The sequence below is a fragment of the Copidosoma floridanum genome, unplaced genomic scaffold (assembly GCF_036245765.1).
Source record: "Copidosoma floridanum isolate Cflo_tuat_1 unplaced genomic scaffold, Cflo_Japanese_pri ptg000009l, whole genome shotgun sequence".
NCBI classification, from domain to species: Eukaryota; Metazoa; Arthropoda; class Insecta; order Hymenoptera; family Encyrtidae; genus Copidosoma; species Copidosoma floridanum.
Window position 1 is genome coordinate 5,408,082 of NW_028321886.1, and position 14,102 is coordinate 5,422,183.

At 38.6% G+C, this 14,102-nt stretch overlaps 1 protein-coding gene across 1 annotated transcript; it reads left to right on the forward strand.

Moving 5' to 3' along the window:
- Positions 1–4,815: 4,815 nt before the first annotated feature.
- LOC106636032 (cyclic GMP-AMP phosphodiesterase SMPDL3A) lies at positions 4,816–11,940 on the forward strand. Its single transcript, XM_014348261.2, has 9 exons — positions 4,816–4,880; positions 5,012–5,080; positions 8,317–8,494; positions 9,173–9,378; positions 9,451–9,686; positions 10,788–10,968; positions 11,055–11,164; positions 11,285–11,460; positions 11,570–11,940. Exons 1-9 carry the CDS (start codon positions 4,823–4,825, stop codon positions 11,820–11,822), a joined length of 1,467 nt encoding a protein of 488 aa, XP_014203747.2. The 5' UTR covers positions 4,816–4,822; the 3' UTR covers positions 11,823–11,940.
- Positions 11,941–14,102: the final 2,162 nt, after the last annotated feature.

Sequence of the window (14,102 nt, forward strand, 5' to 3'; positions counted from 1 at the left end):
TATTGTCCACAAAATGTAGGTGAGAGCAAACGAATGGGTGTATACGAACAGAGGGGATCTATCGAGCACAATCATTTTCTCTGGAGATGCAGAGCGTCATAGGTAACTACAGGTGTCACGGATGCGTCAAAGTTGCGAATAACTTTTACGCCGGCACATACTAATCCTGACAGTTGGTGCCACGAGTCGTTTGATTTTTTCCATCGAATAGCGTATGACAATGATAGTCGTTGGCTTTTTTCTTTTTTTTTTTTTTGTTAACGGTGACTTTTACCAAGCATTTCGGGTATTTTTTCGTTTTTATCCGAAAAAAAGCCTCCAATATTCCTTTCTCCAAAAGTAAAAGGTACACAGCGAAAGAGCAGCCATGCACAGCAGAGCAAAAAAATTCCAACGGCGTTTTGTCGCAGATATCAGAGGCGTAACGAGTCTATAGCCCTCATCCAAAGAAGTGAGAAAAGGGATGAAGGAGCAAAAAGGAGTCCGTACCTATCTGCATGTACTCGTTGCCATTTCCATTTCCAAAGAGCCGAAAGGAGTAGGTATTATCATTGGCGAAAAAAAAGCCTAAATTGTAAATCGTACAAATATGTAAACGTGGTAAACGAAAACACACGCTCACGTTTCTTAGCAAATCAAGCCGCAGGTAGGTATACGTACCCCCCCCCCAATTGCCCCTCAGACTGCCGCGCCTTATTCTTGTTTTATTCCGTGGTTATGCACATAAAAGATTATATATCAGTAGAGACGGATGGAAGAGCTGGGATTTTTCGTGAAAACCGATGAGCAAACTATTTGTTGCACATCAGTGGTAGAGCATCAGCTCTGGGACTCACCGGATGGAATTTCAGAGGCGCGGGAGGAGCCAGAGAAGAAAAGGACAGGATGAATCATCCGAAGAGTCTTTCAGCTGGTCGGGTCGAAGCACGCAGGGTACCCCGCGATCGAGAGGGCAAGGAGGAGGGAGGAACGTTGGGAAAAGGATAGTGGGTGGAGACGGAGGATGAGGTCACTGGCTCGGAGGAACAGGGGATCGAAGGGCGCAGCCGCCGATGTCGTCCCGGCACCACCACCACCGTGATGGTCCCTCCCGCAGGTCGGTCAGTAGTACGAAGAGTATAGTAGCGTGTAGCGCCAACCAGCCGAACCGGGAGGAGCGCCGCGCGCAGACCAGGTGTACACGATAGCAGTTGTAGTTGTAGTGGTGGTGGTGTAGGAGTAGTCTCCTGTCGGCCGTTGTCGCGTCGAAGGGGTGCAAAACTCTGCCGACTGATTCCCCGACGGGATGATGGTCGTTTGGTCTTTGAGCGACAAATTCGCGGTGCTGCTGATGCTGCTATTTTATCGTGAAGGAAGCGTTATGTGATCATGGGAATCCGTTGACAATTTTTGTTTTTTTTTGTTTTTCGGTGTTGGCAGTGGTAGTGCAAGTGGTGGATGAGAGTGATGAAGGTGGTACAGATGTTCCGGGTGGTAATGGTGGTGAGGGAGGCGGTGCGACGGCTTCAGTAAGAATCGAGGCTTAGTCGTGGGTTTGGAAAAAAAAAATATCTGTTGCTCCCTTGGTTTTCGAGCACATACCTACGTATATATTTATACGAATTGGTGAGTGTCTGTCTAAGATATATAATTTTGATCTTTTGTTTTTTTTTTTTTTTTCCCAGTACTTGCATATAAATTGCAGAAAGCGGATCCCATTTAAATGATGCTCTGGCGGAAAAATAGATACGATCCCGATTTTTGAGAAAATGATGGTACCGATACCTTCTCGGAAGTTGATTTTCTTCATTTACTTACATGCTAAAATTTTAGCTTACTTTTACGATAGCATTTAAAATTTTAAATCGAGATAGTATCTTTTTTTTCAACGCGTCTCTTATATTCTTCTTTTTTCCGATAAAAGATTTTCAACTTGAGATACTCGGCACTCAGAAATACCCTTTTTCCATGTCGCTTTGCAAAAAAATTTTATTCCCGAAATTGTATTTGATTAATTTGGAAACAGTCGAACTGATCTCTGTTTTTCTTATATCTCGCATTCGAAGATTATTCGAGCTTAAGAAAAACGATCTAATATTGGTTTTCTTTTTTAGATGCAGTTTGTTATATCCTTTTATGAAAAATTATGATAAAAAAAAATTGAACGTTACTTATTATGATCTTAGTATTTTTACTTTTCTCAGAAAAAAAAAGCTTTAATTTTATTTTATTTATACGCTCTAAAAAATGATCAGTTACATGAGCAGTTCGAAAAAAGTGGAAATTTAATAAAATATTGTTTTATTCTGAATTTTTCTAAACAGTAAATGCTTATAACTTTCGGTACAATGTACGTTTTCAAACGTTTATTATTTTCATAAAGCCGACAAATAGTAATAACCATGATAGTTATAATAACAATATTCGTAATAATAGTAATAACAATAACTATTATAATAATAAAAATAATAATTTTAGTAAAATATTAATGATTAATAAACCACTAAGTGTACAAAGAACGTGCATTGTAAACTGTAATCAAATTTCAGCCATCAAAGCAATGTTCCGCTCGCTTGGGCACTAGCTTTATCAAATAAATTTATCGAGTAAGTGCGCACGTGTGCTCTTGTTCCATTATATACCCTCGACAATGATAATAAATTTAGTTAGTCCACCAAAGTCTCCTTTCGTGATCCTCAAAGTAAACATTTACGTTTTCATGCCTCGCGAAACACGATGGCAACTAAACATATTAAAAAAAAAAACATCTGAAAAAAAATAAACCTTTTTTTCACAAAGTATTACGTATGATTGTTTGACCGAGTAAAACTGTAGTCACGAGGCAATTATTGTAACTAAATCTAGGCAACTGCAGAGAGAACGAATGAATCAGATTAAATGTCGGATAAGGAGTAACGCTGTCGTCGTCTTCGTCTCGGGTAAATAAAGTAATAATATCCCTCTTTTTTTGCCTTTTCAACGCTTCTGGATCATGTTACTCCACGTGGATTTTAATGAAAAAGTTCATTACCATTACACGCACATACGCTTATTGTGTTCTCTTATCTCAATAACATACACATGATAGCTTTGTGATTACTTCGAGATACAATAAATTGCTTTATTTTGGTATAGAGTTATATTACGCGAATTTTCGGCTAATGCGGGAAAAAAGGCAAATTTGTAACAGTAGCAATTTAGTAGGGCGTGTACTTCAGTTATTTGAGAAAAAAATATTAACCCTTCAAGGGTATATATTTATACGAAAACGTATGCCTCTGTACTCGAGTCTGAGTTATTTTCCTTTTGCCCACAATCGCGTGCGCTGCCACGCCTTTTGTGTTCAAACTTTAAGCATTTCTATTGCACGCTCGACACTGCTCTTTTTTCATTCTTTTTTTTTTTTTTTTTTTTTTTTTTTTGTCGAGCACTTCGCGGAACACCTTAATGTGCGTAATTGCTCACTGCGCTCGCGTAGGTTATTCATTTGTACTTTTCGCGTTTCAGCACCCATCCTCGCGCGTGCATGGAATTGCGTGCTCGCGCTTTCACTGACAAATATTTTCCATAATTTTTTTTATTTGTTCACTCATTGCTTATCTCATTTCTTTGTTTGCTTTCAAATAAATAATAAAAGTGGCTGATTCGAGTCCCAAAGTAGCAGCATTACTTGTCATTTGTAATCGGCTTACCCCCGAATATTGCAAAATATCTCGTATGCTGAATAACCGAAAAAATAAAATACAAAGCTTGTTACATTTCATCGTTTTACATTTAAATTATTCACATGACCTGCAAATAAATAAGGTACCGGATTGTGGAAATTATTTCCTAGGCGGTTTAATTTGAGGTCCAAGACGTGATAATTTTACCAATTCATCGAGTGCCATTGTTAATTCCGATCGTACCCTTGAGCAATCCATCACGTGACAGCACTTTTCACTTTGGCAGAGTTGAAATTAAAGGTTATTTCAAGCACTCTGGATTGCTTTTTGAGCCGACATTGTAAATTTATTTTTGACCGAGTTTGGCGGTACAATGAAAACACGCCATTAACGCAGTATTGTTTTTTATTTTTACCGCGAGTTCTTTCGATAATGCAAATGAAGATGACGAACAAAATCGACCAAATAAAGTAAATGAGAAAAAAGAAGAAAAAAAACATCACCGACACAACGAAACAAGATAGCCTCTCATCTCATCCCAAATATTTGTTTAGCTGTATAAATTACGAAAACCAAAAGAGCCACGTGAAACGTCTACTAAATTCACGTGTAACGTACACGTTGGACTCGCAACTCCAAAAGCTAGGATTCCGCAATTAATCCAAGACCGTGGATTTCTACGTTACGAACTCATATACGCGAGACCGTCTTGCGTACACCACGCACGTACACACGAGTGGATCAAGCCACTTGTTGTCAGGCATACATTTTGCGCGTAATATTATGTAAGCTATAGGTCTCTCTCTGCTGATGCCGATGCGAATTGAAATGCGCTTGTGTATTTGTTGCCTTGGTCGTGCGCGACGCATCCCCTATTAACTCGAATTCGCTGTAAGCCGAGACTCGATTCCGAAATTAAATATGTCGTAAGAATTGAGCTTACTAGCGTCGATTATAATCTCACGAATCTTGTCAAATAAATAAACCTTATACTTTTTTTTTTTTTTTTTTTTTTTGCTTGGACCCACAATTTTCACCCTTCATGTTGTTCTTTTTATTCCTAAAAACTATGAATCAAATAAGAAACAAACCAAATTAATCGTTACATGCGTCCAGCCGGATAATTAATTAACACCTGCATAGAAAAAAAAAAAAGCGAGGGGGAAAAAAGTGCTGCGATGATCTGGGATTACGTGTTGTTGCTGTCATGGGTTTGCACGGTGTACGGCAAGGAAGGTAAGCTGGATGGAAATGGGTAATGTTAGACGTGTACCTACATAATGAATGAAGGATTACACGTGGCAGCTGCACTAATAGCGTGCACTGCTGGCTTTACCCATTATTTAATGATCCCGTGTTTTTTTTAGGCTACTTTTGGCACATAAGCGACGTACACTATGACCCGAACTACTCGATCCAGGGCAGCCCCGATGGCAGTAAGCACCGTTACATCTATGAATACAAAATATCATATATATGTATATTCATTATACCCATACTAACAGCTCAATGTGTTAATACACTCTTCGTGGTTGGCCCGTTTAATTACTCGAGTGCATATTATGTACACCCAAAGCTATATTGGCTTACTTTTGCATTTACCAAAACGATAATACACGTTATGTACTCACCGACATGCATCATCACATTTTGTAATCAAAAGGATTATAGTTTGCATAGTCCCTATATTAATGCATCTATGATCATTTTCTTTATCGTATCGAATTGAGTTTCGCGAATGAACGATACAGGTTATTGCTGGCCAAAAGGAAAATAAATTTCCAGGGCATAAAAAATTTTCATTTAAAATAAAGAAGAAGAAACAAATTGTTTTTAAAAATTCAAATGTGAGACTACAAATTTTTTTTTCCATCTTTGCGCATCCATAATATATGTGTATTTGTGGAGCATACGAATATGTATGAACATAATATACGTCCAATTATCATGAAATTAAAAGTTATTTTTCGAGAAGAGAGATACACCAATACTTTGAAGCATTTGTGTTGATATAGACGAAGGTGAGTATGAAAAGATTTGAAAAGCTATTCAATTATCACGTTTCGTCGCTCCGAGAAAGTTTACCCAGCGAAACGCGGCCCACCCTGTCTATTTTTCCATTTTCCCTTATTTCCACCATGTCAATACTCCAAAGCTCACTATGAGCCATATGAATCTTCTTTCTCAAAGGAGGAGCTGTACGTATACTTGTATTCTCCTTGGAATTGGGTTTACCAATGTCATGAAAGGAAAATGCGGGCCCGGCTCGTTCCTCCCTCTCTTTCCTTTCAATTAGACGTGCGAGAAAATAGCTGTGACCGTGGCTTCTTTTCGAATAAGAATCGTTTCAAGTTTTACCCCGCAACCTCGTTAAATATTCCATTTGCTGGATAATTTATTCTTTGAGTGTACATTATCGAGAGGACAATTTTTGAATATACAAAAATGTTAATCTTACACATTTATTGAGAAATATGCAAAGTTTATGCAAAAAAACTGATTGCTCAGAAGTTGTCGAATAGGCTGTTGCAAAAAAAAAAAAAAAAAAAAAAAAAATCAATATTCAGTTTTTTGTAACGCGTTTTATCTGTTAGCACTATGTGTGGTGGTTCAAATTGGGGATTTGAAAAATTTGTACTCCCTCATCTGTTCACACAAAAGTAAATCAATACGTTGAGTAATCCATAAAATACAGAAATTAATTTAAAAAAAAAAAAAAAAAAAAATTACGAAAATCTGTGGTATATAATAACCTGAGGGGCAAAAAGTTGTAGTTCAATCGACAATAAAACTTTATGATGTATTCCCGAGCTGTCGTGATCGGTATTGTTATCTTTGGTTTGGCTTTGGCTGACCCATTACCTAAAAAAAAGTGCTTAGATCGTCAATCAGTGGTAAGATAAATACTACAACAATCACAACGTATTTATTGTAATTAGTATACGTTATATTGCAAGTGCACAAAAAATTCTAATCAATTTTTCTCCTGTAAGCAGACGTTAAACGATGAGTTTGCTAAAATTTTGAATGGTAATTCCAACCTTTACAAATACAAGGTAAACAAAAAAAAAAAAAAGAAATGTATGTATTGTTTTTCACATCCAATGCAACGTAACGATATATTTTTTTTCATCATCGGTAGGTCGACGAGGAGTTGCTAAAGACAAATACACAGGCAAGTCGAGTTGCGTGAGAAATGGTAACTTATCACGTTCCATTTGAAAATCCATGAGTTTTAACGTGAACATTTTTCAACGACAGCAAGACGTCGTATTCGTCGAACTACAGGAGCACCAAAAAACGGACAAGCTCCACAAAGCCAGAGGCAAATGGGCGTCCATCAAATCGCGTTGTCGCAAGGCTTACCAAAAGTTGAAGGCCGAGTGGCACAAGATGAGCCACAAGGTGAAAATAACCGAGGAAAGGGCCCTGAAACTCATCGAGGAGACGGAAAAAATGTACATGGACATAGTCATTGACGGGAAGCGCGATGCTTACGCGCACTTTGAGATTTATTGGGCTGAATTAAACCATACGCTTCAATCGGTGGAGAAAGTAGCCAACGCCACTTACGTGGACACCATACGATTGCTAGACAGCGTGAAGAAAGAAGTGGAAAAGCTCAAGGTCTTCTCTACGGTATCGTTGCTTCTTCGGATCTACCTTTTGTTATTCAATTTTGTCATTGTAAAATTTGTGCCACATTCGGATGCGATTTTCAGGCGGGTGAGTTTCTGCTGTGGGTGACGGGCTTGACGAGCGACTGGGAGTACTTGAAAAGACAGTGGCACAAGATTCACGACGACTTTGGGACATTGTTCGACATTGTCATCGATGATTCCCAAAAACTGAAAAACGACACGGAAATAGTGTACCGCGGGGCCAAAACGGATTTGACGGACATCAAAAAGCGCACTCTCGACCTCCTGAGGGATGCCAAAAAGGCATACCACGTCGTAGTGGAGGATGGTAGGGAGCCAGTGGAAAAGTTCAAACAACTGTACGAAGAAGTAGTTCGGAGTATCGAGGATTTGAAACCCGTCGTTGGGGAAACATTTAGTGACGTTGAGTACTTGTTGTTCGAGCTCAAGTACAATTTGGAGGAATTCGTGAAAATGAGGACAAAACGCGAACGAGGAGAAATAGCGACGAATCAAGTGACCGAAGAAGAATGTTAAAAATGCCTAGCAAATGTTGGAACCTTAATAAAATATCTTGTCAATACATGTGTGTATCATAAAATTGATATTGCTTCTTTTCCCCTGCATCTCCACATTATCTTCGTTACCGATGAAAATGTGTATAAGTTTTGGAAATGTCACATTAGAAGAGCACGTTGGTCATCATAAAATTACACAATTTTCATTGTGCACGACAAACAATGCAATGCATACAATGGTGATCGTCCATCATCATCATGTTACAAGCAAACGCAACGGTACAAATTATATTTGTAAATGCAAAAGTATGCAAAAAATGACGTGAAAAATTAAATTTTCCCCGAATATGGAATTCAATGATTTCGTTTCCTCCCACTCACGAATTTACAAATAAATATCGAGCACTCGATTGATAAACGTGGGGCGCCAATCTTTGCACACGCGATACACACATACGTATTTTGAGATGTACATTTGTTTGCCCCTTAAAAAAATTTCAATCTCATTCGCAGAATGTTGGGGCACGAAGGGCAGCTCAGATGTCGGACGCGTGAGGTTGAACGACCGAATGCCACCGGCTGGCGTTTACGGGCACTACGGCTGCGACTCGCCCTGGAGTCTCGTGCAGTCGGCAGCGAAGGCCATGGAAGCCAAAAGGGCGGACGGTATCGAGTTTGTTCTCTGGACTGGGTAAATAATTATATATATATAAATGTGTACACACCTGTTTGGCTACTCCCGTGTAAGAGTATAGGTAACCGTGCTAGTGATCATCGTCATGTGTAGCGATCATAATTTGATATACGTAGATATAACAGCCTCACAGATCGAGAGACTCTTGTCCCCAGCTTTTCATTTAATCATAACACGGAAAGGGCGTACCACAGTGTCGCATAATTAACTATAATCTGTTTGAGTGTGCACCACATTACTGAAATAAACAGCAAAATTGTAGGTACGTATACACGCGTTTTGGTGCCTTTGCATCTCGTCGTACACTAATTATACACATACTTAACGGGGCGCTATATAAATAAAAAAAAAATGTCAGCTTGCCACTCCTGTAAACTTGTAACTGTACAAAAATTGTTCAAGCCATTGGTCACACAAGCAATATTAATCCAAGTGATGATCCCACTATTTTTTTAATGAATGCAAAGCATCCTTGATAAGAAGACCATGTAGAAATTATCTTTCACCCTTGAATCCATCGTTTTACTTGTGATAAAAAGACATTGATTGTAACTGATGAGCCTTACATAATTTATGGTCAACTCGATAACTGAAAGCTGGAGTTGGAAAAAAAAAAAAAAAAAAAAAAAAAAAAGTAAGAAAAATTCCATTAGCGATAAAAACAACACGTTGCAGAGACGCGCTGTCCCGTCGCGAGAGCACGTCGACAACTCGTAGGCTCCACCACCTGAAAAACATAACCGAACTGCTGTCGCGCACCTTCACCGGCCAGTTCGTCTTCCCGGTGCTGGGCCACGAGGACATTGGCCTCAACTTGTCCCAGGTTGCCCACCTCTGGCGAAACTGGCTACCGGACGAGGCCCTAACGACCCTCAGAGAAAGTAAGGACCCAAAAATTGTTTTTACCTTCGCATTAGTAGTACGGACGTAAAGATAATTGTCCCCAATCGCAGACGGCTACTACACGATAGAGCAGCGCTCGAAGAGATACCAGATCATAGCACTGAACACGAATGTGTGGCTGAGCGCCGAGTCGCTCCTCGAGAGTCGGGCACCCAGCCAGAGGGCCACGGGAAGCGGGGCGAGCCTCGGGGCAAGAGTGGCGGCGGTAACCACCAGCACGGACCCGGAGAACCAGTGGCAGTGGTTCCGCTCGGTGCTCGACAAGGCCCGCAAAAAGGGAAAAACCGTGAGTACACAGGGTGCACCCGTACACGCACACATAAATATATATATATACATACATGTACGACCCGTGAGCTTGACTGATGTGATATGTGCTTGCGGAAGGAAGCGCGAGAGGGAGTAAAAGAGAGCGCTTGGAGCGAGAATTTAAGTAAAAAAAGAAAAAGAAAAATACAAGTATAGGCGTGAGCTCACTTGTGCATCACTGAGCGACCCAATTCTTTGAATCAAAGAAAATTTCTTTACCCTCATTCATTCGGAAATTTAGTCGATTCCAAAAAAACTAAATGAGAAATTCGTAATTGAAAAAAGAAAATTTTAATTCAATAAAATATTATTTTCAATTAACTTATATTTTTGTTACTCATAAGAAAATATTTAACGGAATGAGGGTAAAGAAATTTTCTTTGATTCAAAGAATTGGGTCGCTCACTTGTGCCGCCGAAGGAAAACAATAGAACGAAATTACACGTGTGCTCGCGGGAATCTCAAGTTATACGCATACATTTGTAATAATATATCGCGATGCCACACCCGAACAAAAGGAGGCCCTTTCGGGAATTGGGATCAATCAGTGGGCTATTGTCTGCGCTTGCATCTATACGTATACGTGTGCCTACACCCGCGGCTCAACCCCCCCTCAGCCAGTAAAATGAATTTCGCCTCTCTCTCTCTCTCTCTCTGAATGCGACGTTGATTTACACAGCTGGAGCCTCCCCCCGCGTCGCCCTTTTATCGATGTTCAATGAAACATTTCGCACGATCGGGTCGACACCCTCTGCTTAATATCATATCCAATTCCTTTTTGTTGATCGAATCAAGTTCGTGACCCGCGATTGTTATATTGAACGCGAACGTGAAGGTCCCCAGTGTGACTCTGGCATCACCTTTTCCACACGGGTGGGCTTTTTATGAACAAAAATTCCTTTTTTTTTTCCCCCCAAGGTCTTTTGTAGCTCGCACCAAAAGCCAAAAAAAAACAAAAAAAAGGCGAGCAAAAGGCTTGAAAAAAATTAGAGTTGTACATGTAAAGGGGAAAGAAAAAATATACAATCAACAGAATCTTGACGTTGGTATGAAGATATTTTTATGTGCGCAAGTACAGGTGTATATCGTGGGCCACACACCACCGGGAATCGATGATCGTGAAGCTGGTACTGGCGTCCTCACCGAGGAGCACAATAGACGCTACCTACAGATTGTCCGTCAGTACGCGGACATGATACGCGGCCAATTTTTCGGTCACTGGCACTCGGACACCTTTCGCATCGTCTACAGCGATGATGGTTCGCTATGTGTACATCTCATTGCCTACATATCATTGGGTATGATTATTATGATTTTTTTTTTTTTTTTCTTTTTTCTTCGTCAGGAGAGCCAGTGTCCTGGATCATGGTGTCGCCGAGTATAACACCGTACAGGCAAGGTGGACCTAATAATCCCGGCCTTAGACTTTACAAATTCGATAACAACACTGGACAGGTATTTTTGTTTTTTTTTTTTTTTTTTTTTTCACTCTCCCAAACATCCCTTTCAATGATCCTACACGTCCATTTCACCATTCAATATGAATAAACCAACAGGCAATGCGTGTTGTTGCAGATTTTGGATTACGCCCAGTATTACTTGAATTTAGCGGAGGCGAACTCGAACAAACAGGCCAACTGGCGACTGGAGTACAACTTGCGGGAGTACTACAACCTCGGCGAGATAACGGCGCTGAGCTTGCACGACCTCGCCGATCGATTCACGCAGCCGAGGGAAAATGCTTTCGTCAGGTGGGTTGGTGCAAGAGAGGATCAAGAGGGGGGGGGTGGAGAAACAGGATATTTTCTCTCTCTCTCTCTCCACCCCCAATCTATCGTGGTGTTTTTCTCCTCCGAGCAGGTACTACGGGGCGAATCGGGTGTCGTTGGCGCGGGAAGTCGAGGAGATCTGGGGCTGCGGAGGGGCGCTGAACGGCCTGTGCGCCCTACGCCACTACTGCGCTGTCACGCGGCTCGAGGCGCGCTCCTACGCCACCTGCGTTGCTTCTTACGCGGAGGCTCTTGCGTCCTCGAAAGCTTCGGCGACCCTTGGCTCTCGTCCGGTGCTGCTGGCTGTTTTTCTTCTGTCGCTGGTGGCGATGATGCTACGGTAGGATACGTCACCCGGACTCGAGGAGGACGATGGTATGTTTTTCCCGTTTGGAGCCTTGGCTTTGATGTATACACATCCCATAATATATCACCGAGCTTGAGAGAAATGGTTTATTTTTTTATTTTTTTTTCCTTTTTTTTTGGGGTATTGCATGTAGGCCACAAAGTCGCTGGAACAATTGAAAATATGGACTTTAATCATTTTTACGATTCATATGGTTAAGATTTTTTTTTTTTTTTTTTTCATAAACGGTAACGCAGCTGATATGTACATTGTACATGAGTTTTTTTTTTTTTTTTTTCAAGTAATAGTTATTGCACCCCCGTAGACGTAATTTTTAATATTTTGCCAAAGGTTATCACCACGTATAGGGGACGAATACTCATTCGAGACTTGCAGGAAATTTTGTATCTATACGAGTTTCTAAAATAACTACTCGAATGCAGAACTGATTTATAAAATATGCTAAGTATAAAATTGTCTAGCTCATCGACCAAAAGTTTTACACCTGTTTTTATTGCAAATATTTGGCCAATTTAAATATTACAAATCGATAATATAAAAGTGTATTTTACACCGATGCGCGTAATACATATGTTATACTAAAAGTCTAATGTAAATTTTCAATTACATACATTGGTTAAATATTTTCTGTGTGAAAGTGCCAAACACCTTTGCTGAATTCATTTACAATTCGTCAGATAAATATTTACTCATATCGATACAGAGGAGATAAATGACACGAGATATTATCTAATTTAATAATTCGAGATTGTGATTCATCTGAAGCTAATAAATAATAATTTACTTATGTAAGAAAATTATGAAAAGTATGAATTTTGGGATCAATTTCTCGATTGCCATAAAAGTAAAATTAACAGAGGTACAATTTTACGACCAGCTGTATGTACTATTAGGAAAATCGATTTTCTTATTAGCAGCACCTGTTAGCGAATGCTTTTATTTTAAACATTTTTTTAACAAATATTTTTTTTTTTCTTATAGTGTTGTATGAAAAATGCATGCAACAATATAAAATAAAATAATTTTTTCTATTGGTGAGAACGAATTATAATTAAAGTTTTTATTGAAATCCTGTATAATTTGTACATACGCAACTGTGATAAATAATGCATTTTTACAATGTGTTTTATTATAATTATCCGTTGAATCAATTAAATGCCAAAATAATGTTATGCAGAGAGTACGATAGACTTTTCTATAGAGAATATATATACATGTAAATGTTAATTATTTCTTTTAATATTAATATTATTATTTAAAAAAAATAAATTTATTACAGCTATGTTGTTTTTAAGTCCTTTTTTCCTTTAAGTATTCACAGTTTTGTAAATAATATTCGTTGAAAACTAAAAAAAATAAATTACTGATGCAATCATAGTATCAGAAAATGAAGAATAAAAAAAATCACTATTTATTGTTAAGAAAGTGGACGAATGTATTTATTAATGTAAAATGTTGAACATAAACGTAAAGTGTTGAATATGTTGTCACAAATACATATATATAGCTAAGCCATACGTATATAAATTTTCTTAATCAATAAATTAAATTGAATGTGATTACTAGTAATGCATAATACACGTATAAGTGGCGGACGGCAGACGAAATAAGAAAATATTGTATGAATGTATAACATGGATATATTGTACTCATCAATTTTTCGTGAATACTATTTATTATAAAATGTACGTATCAATAAACAATTGGTTTTTCTTCCAGCATTATTCTTGTCAACAATTTATTCTGGCGATTTATTTAAAAGCCAACATAGAAAACTTTCAGTTAACTTTTTTGTTTATCGATTATTCAGGTCTATCTATTTATGATAATAGAAAGTTATGACCATCGATTATCTAAACTATTTATAGTACGAAATCAGAAAAATTTACTTAATAAAAATAATTAACAGCTACATCTGTGTTATATATTGTCGGCACAGCATAATCACAGGACACGTAGGTCGTAAATTAAAAAAAAAAATTTACGACAAGTACAATTAAGTCAGTCGTGTGTTTGTAACAGTTAATTTGAAAATTGAGAGGTGCATTTTTAAAAAGAAATTTTATTCCTTCTTGGAGCCCCACTCATTCGAGACAACTGCCTACATGGACCATAACCACGGCATCATTGTGATTTTTGGATTTCTTCTTCCAAAGTAAGTAGACATAATTAAGAGTCCATTAACAAGGTTACAAGTTCTTAATAACCCATGATGACATACACAATATTATTATCACGTAACATGTTTTGACATATA

Excerpts from the sequence above, each read along its gene's own strand:
- LOC106636032 (XM_014348261.2), top strand. The coding sequence starts at position 4,823 with ATGATCTGGGATTACGTGTTGTTGCTGTCATGGGTTTGCACGGTGTAC. Across the intron at positions 8,495-9,172 it reads GAGTTTGTTCTCTGGACTGG|AGACGCGCTGTCCCGTCGCG; the intron begins GTAAATAATTAT and ends AACACGTTGCAG. Across the intron at positions 10,969-11,054 it reads CATCGTCTACAGCGATGATG|GAGAGCCAGTGTCCTGGATC; the intron begins GTTCGCTATGTG and ends TTTCTTCGTCAG.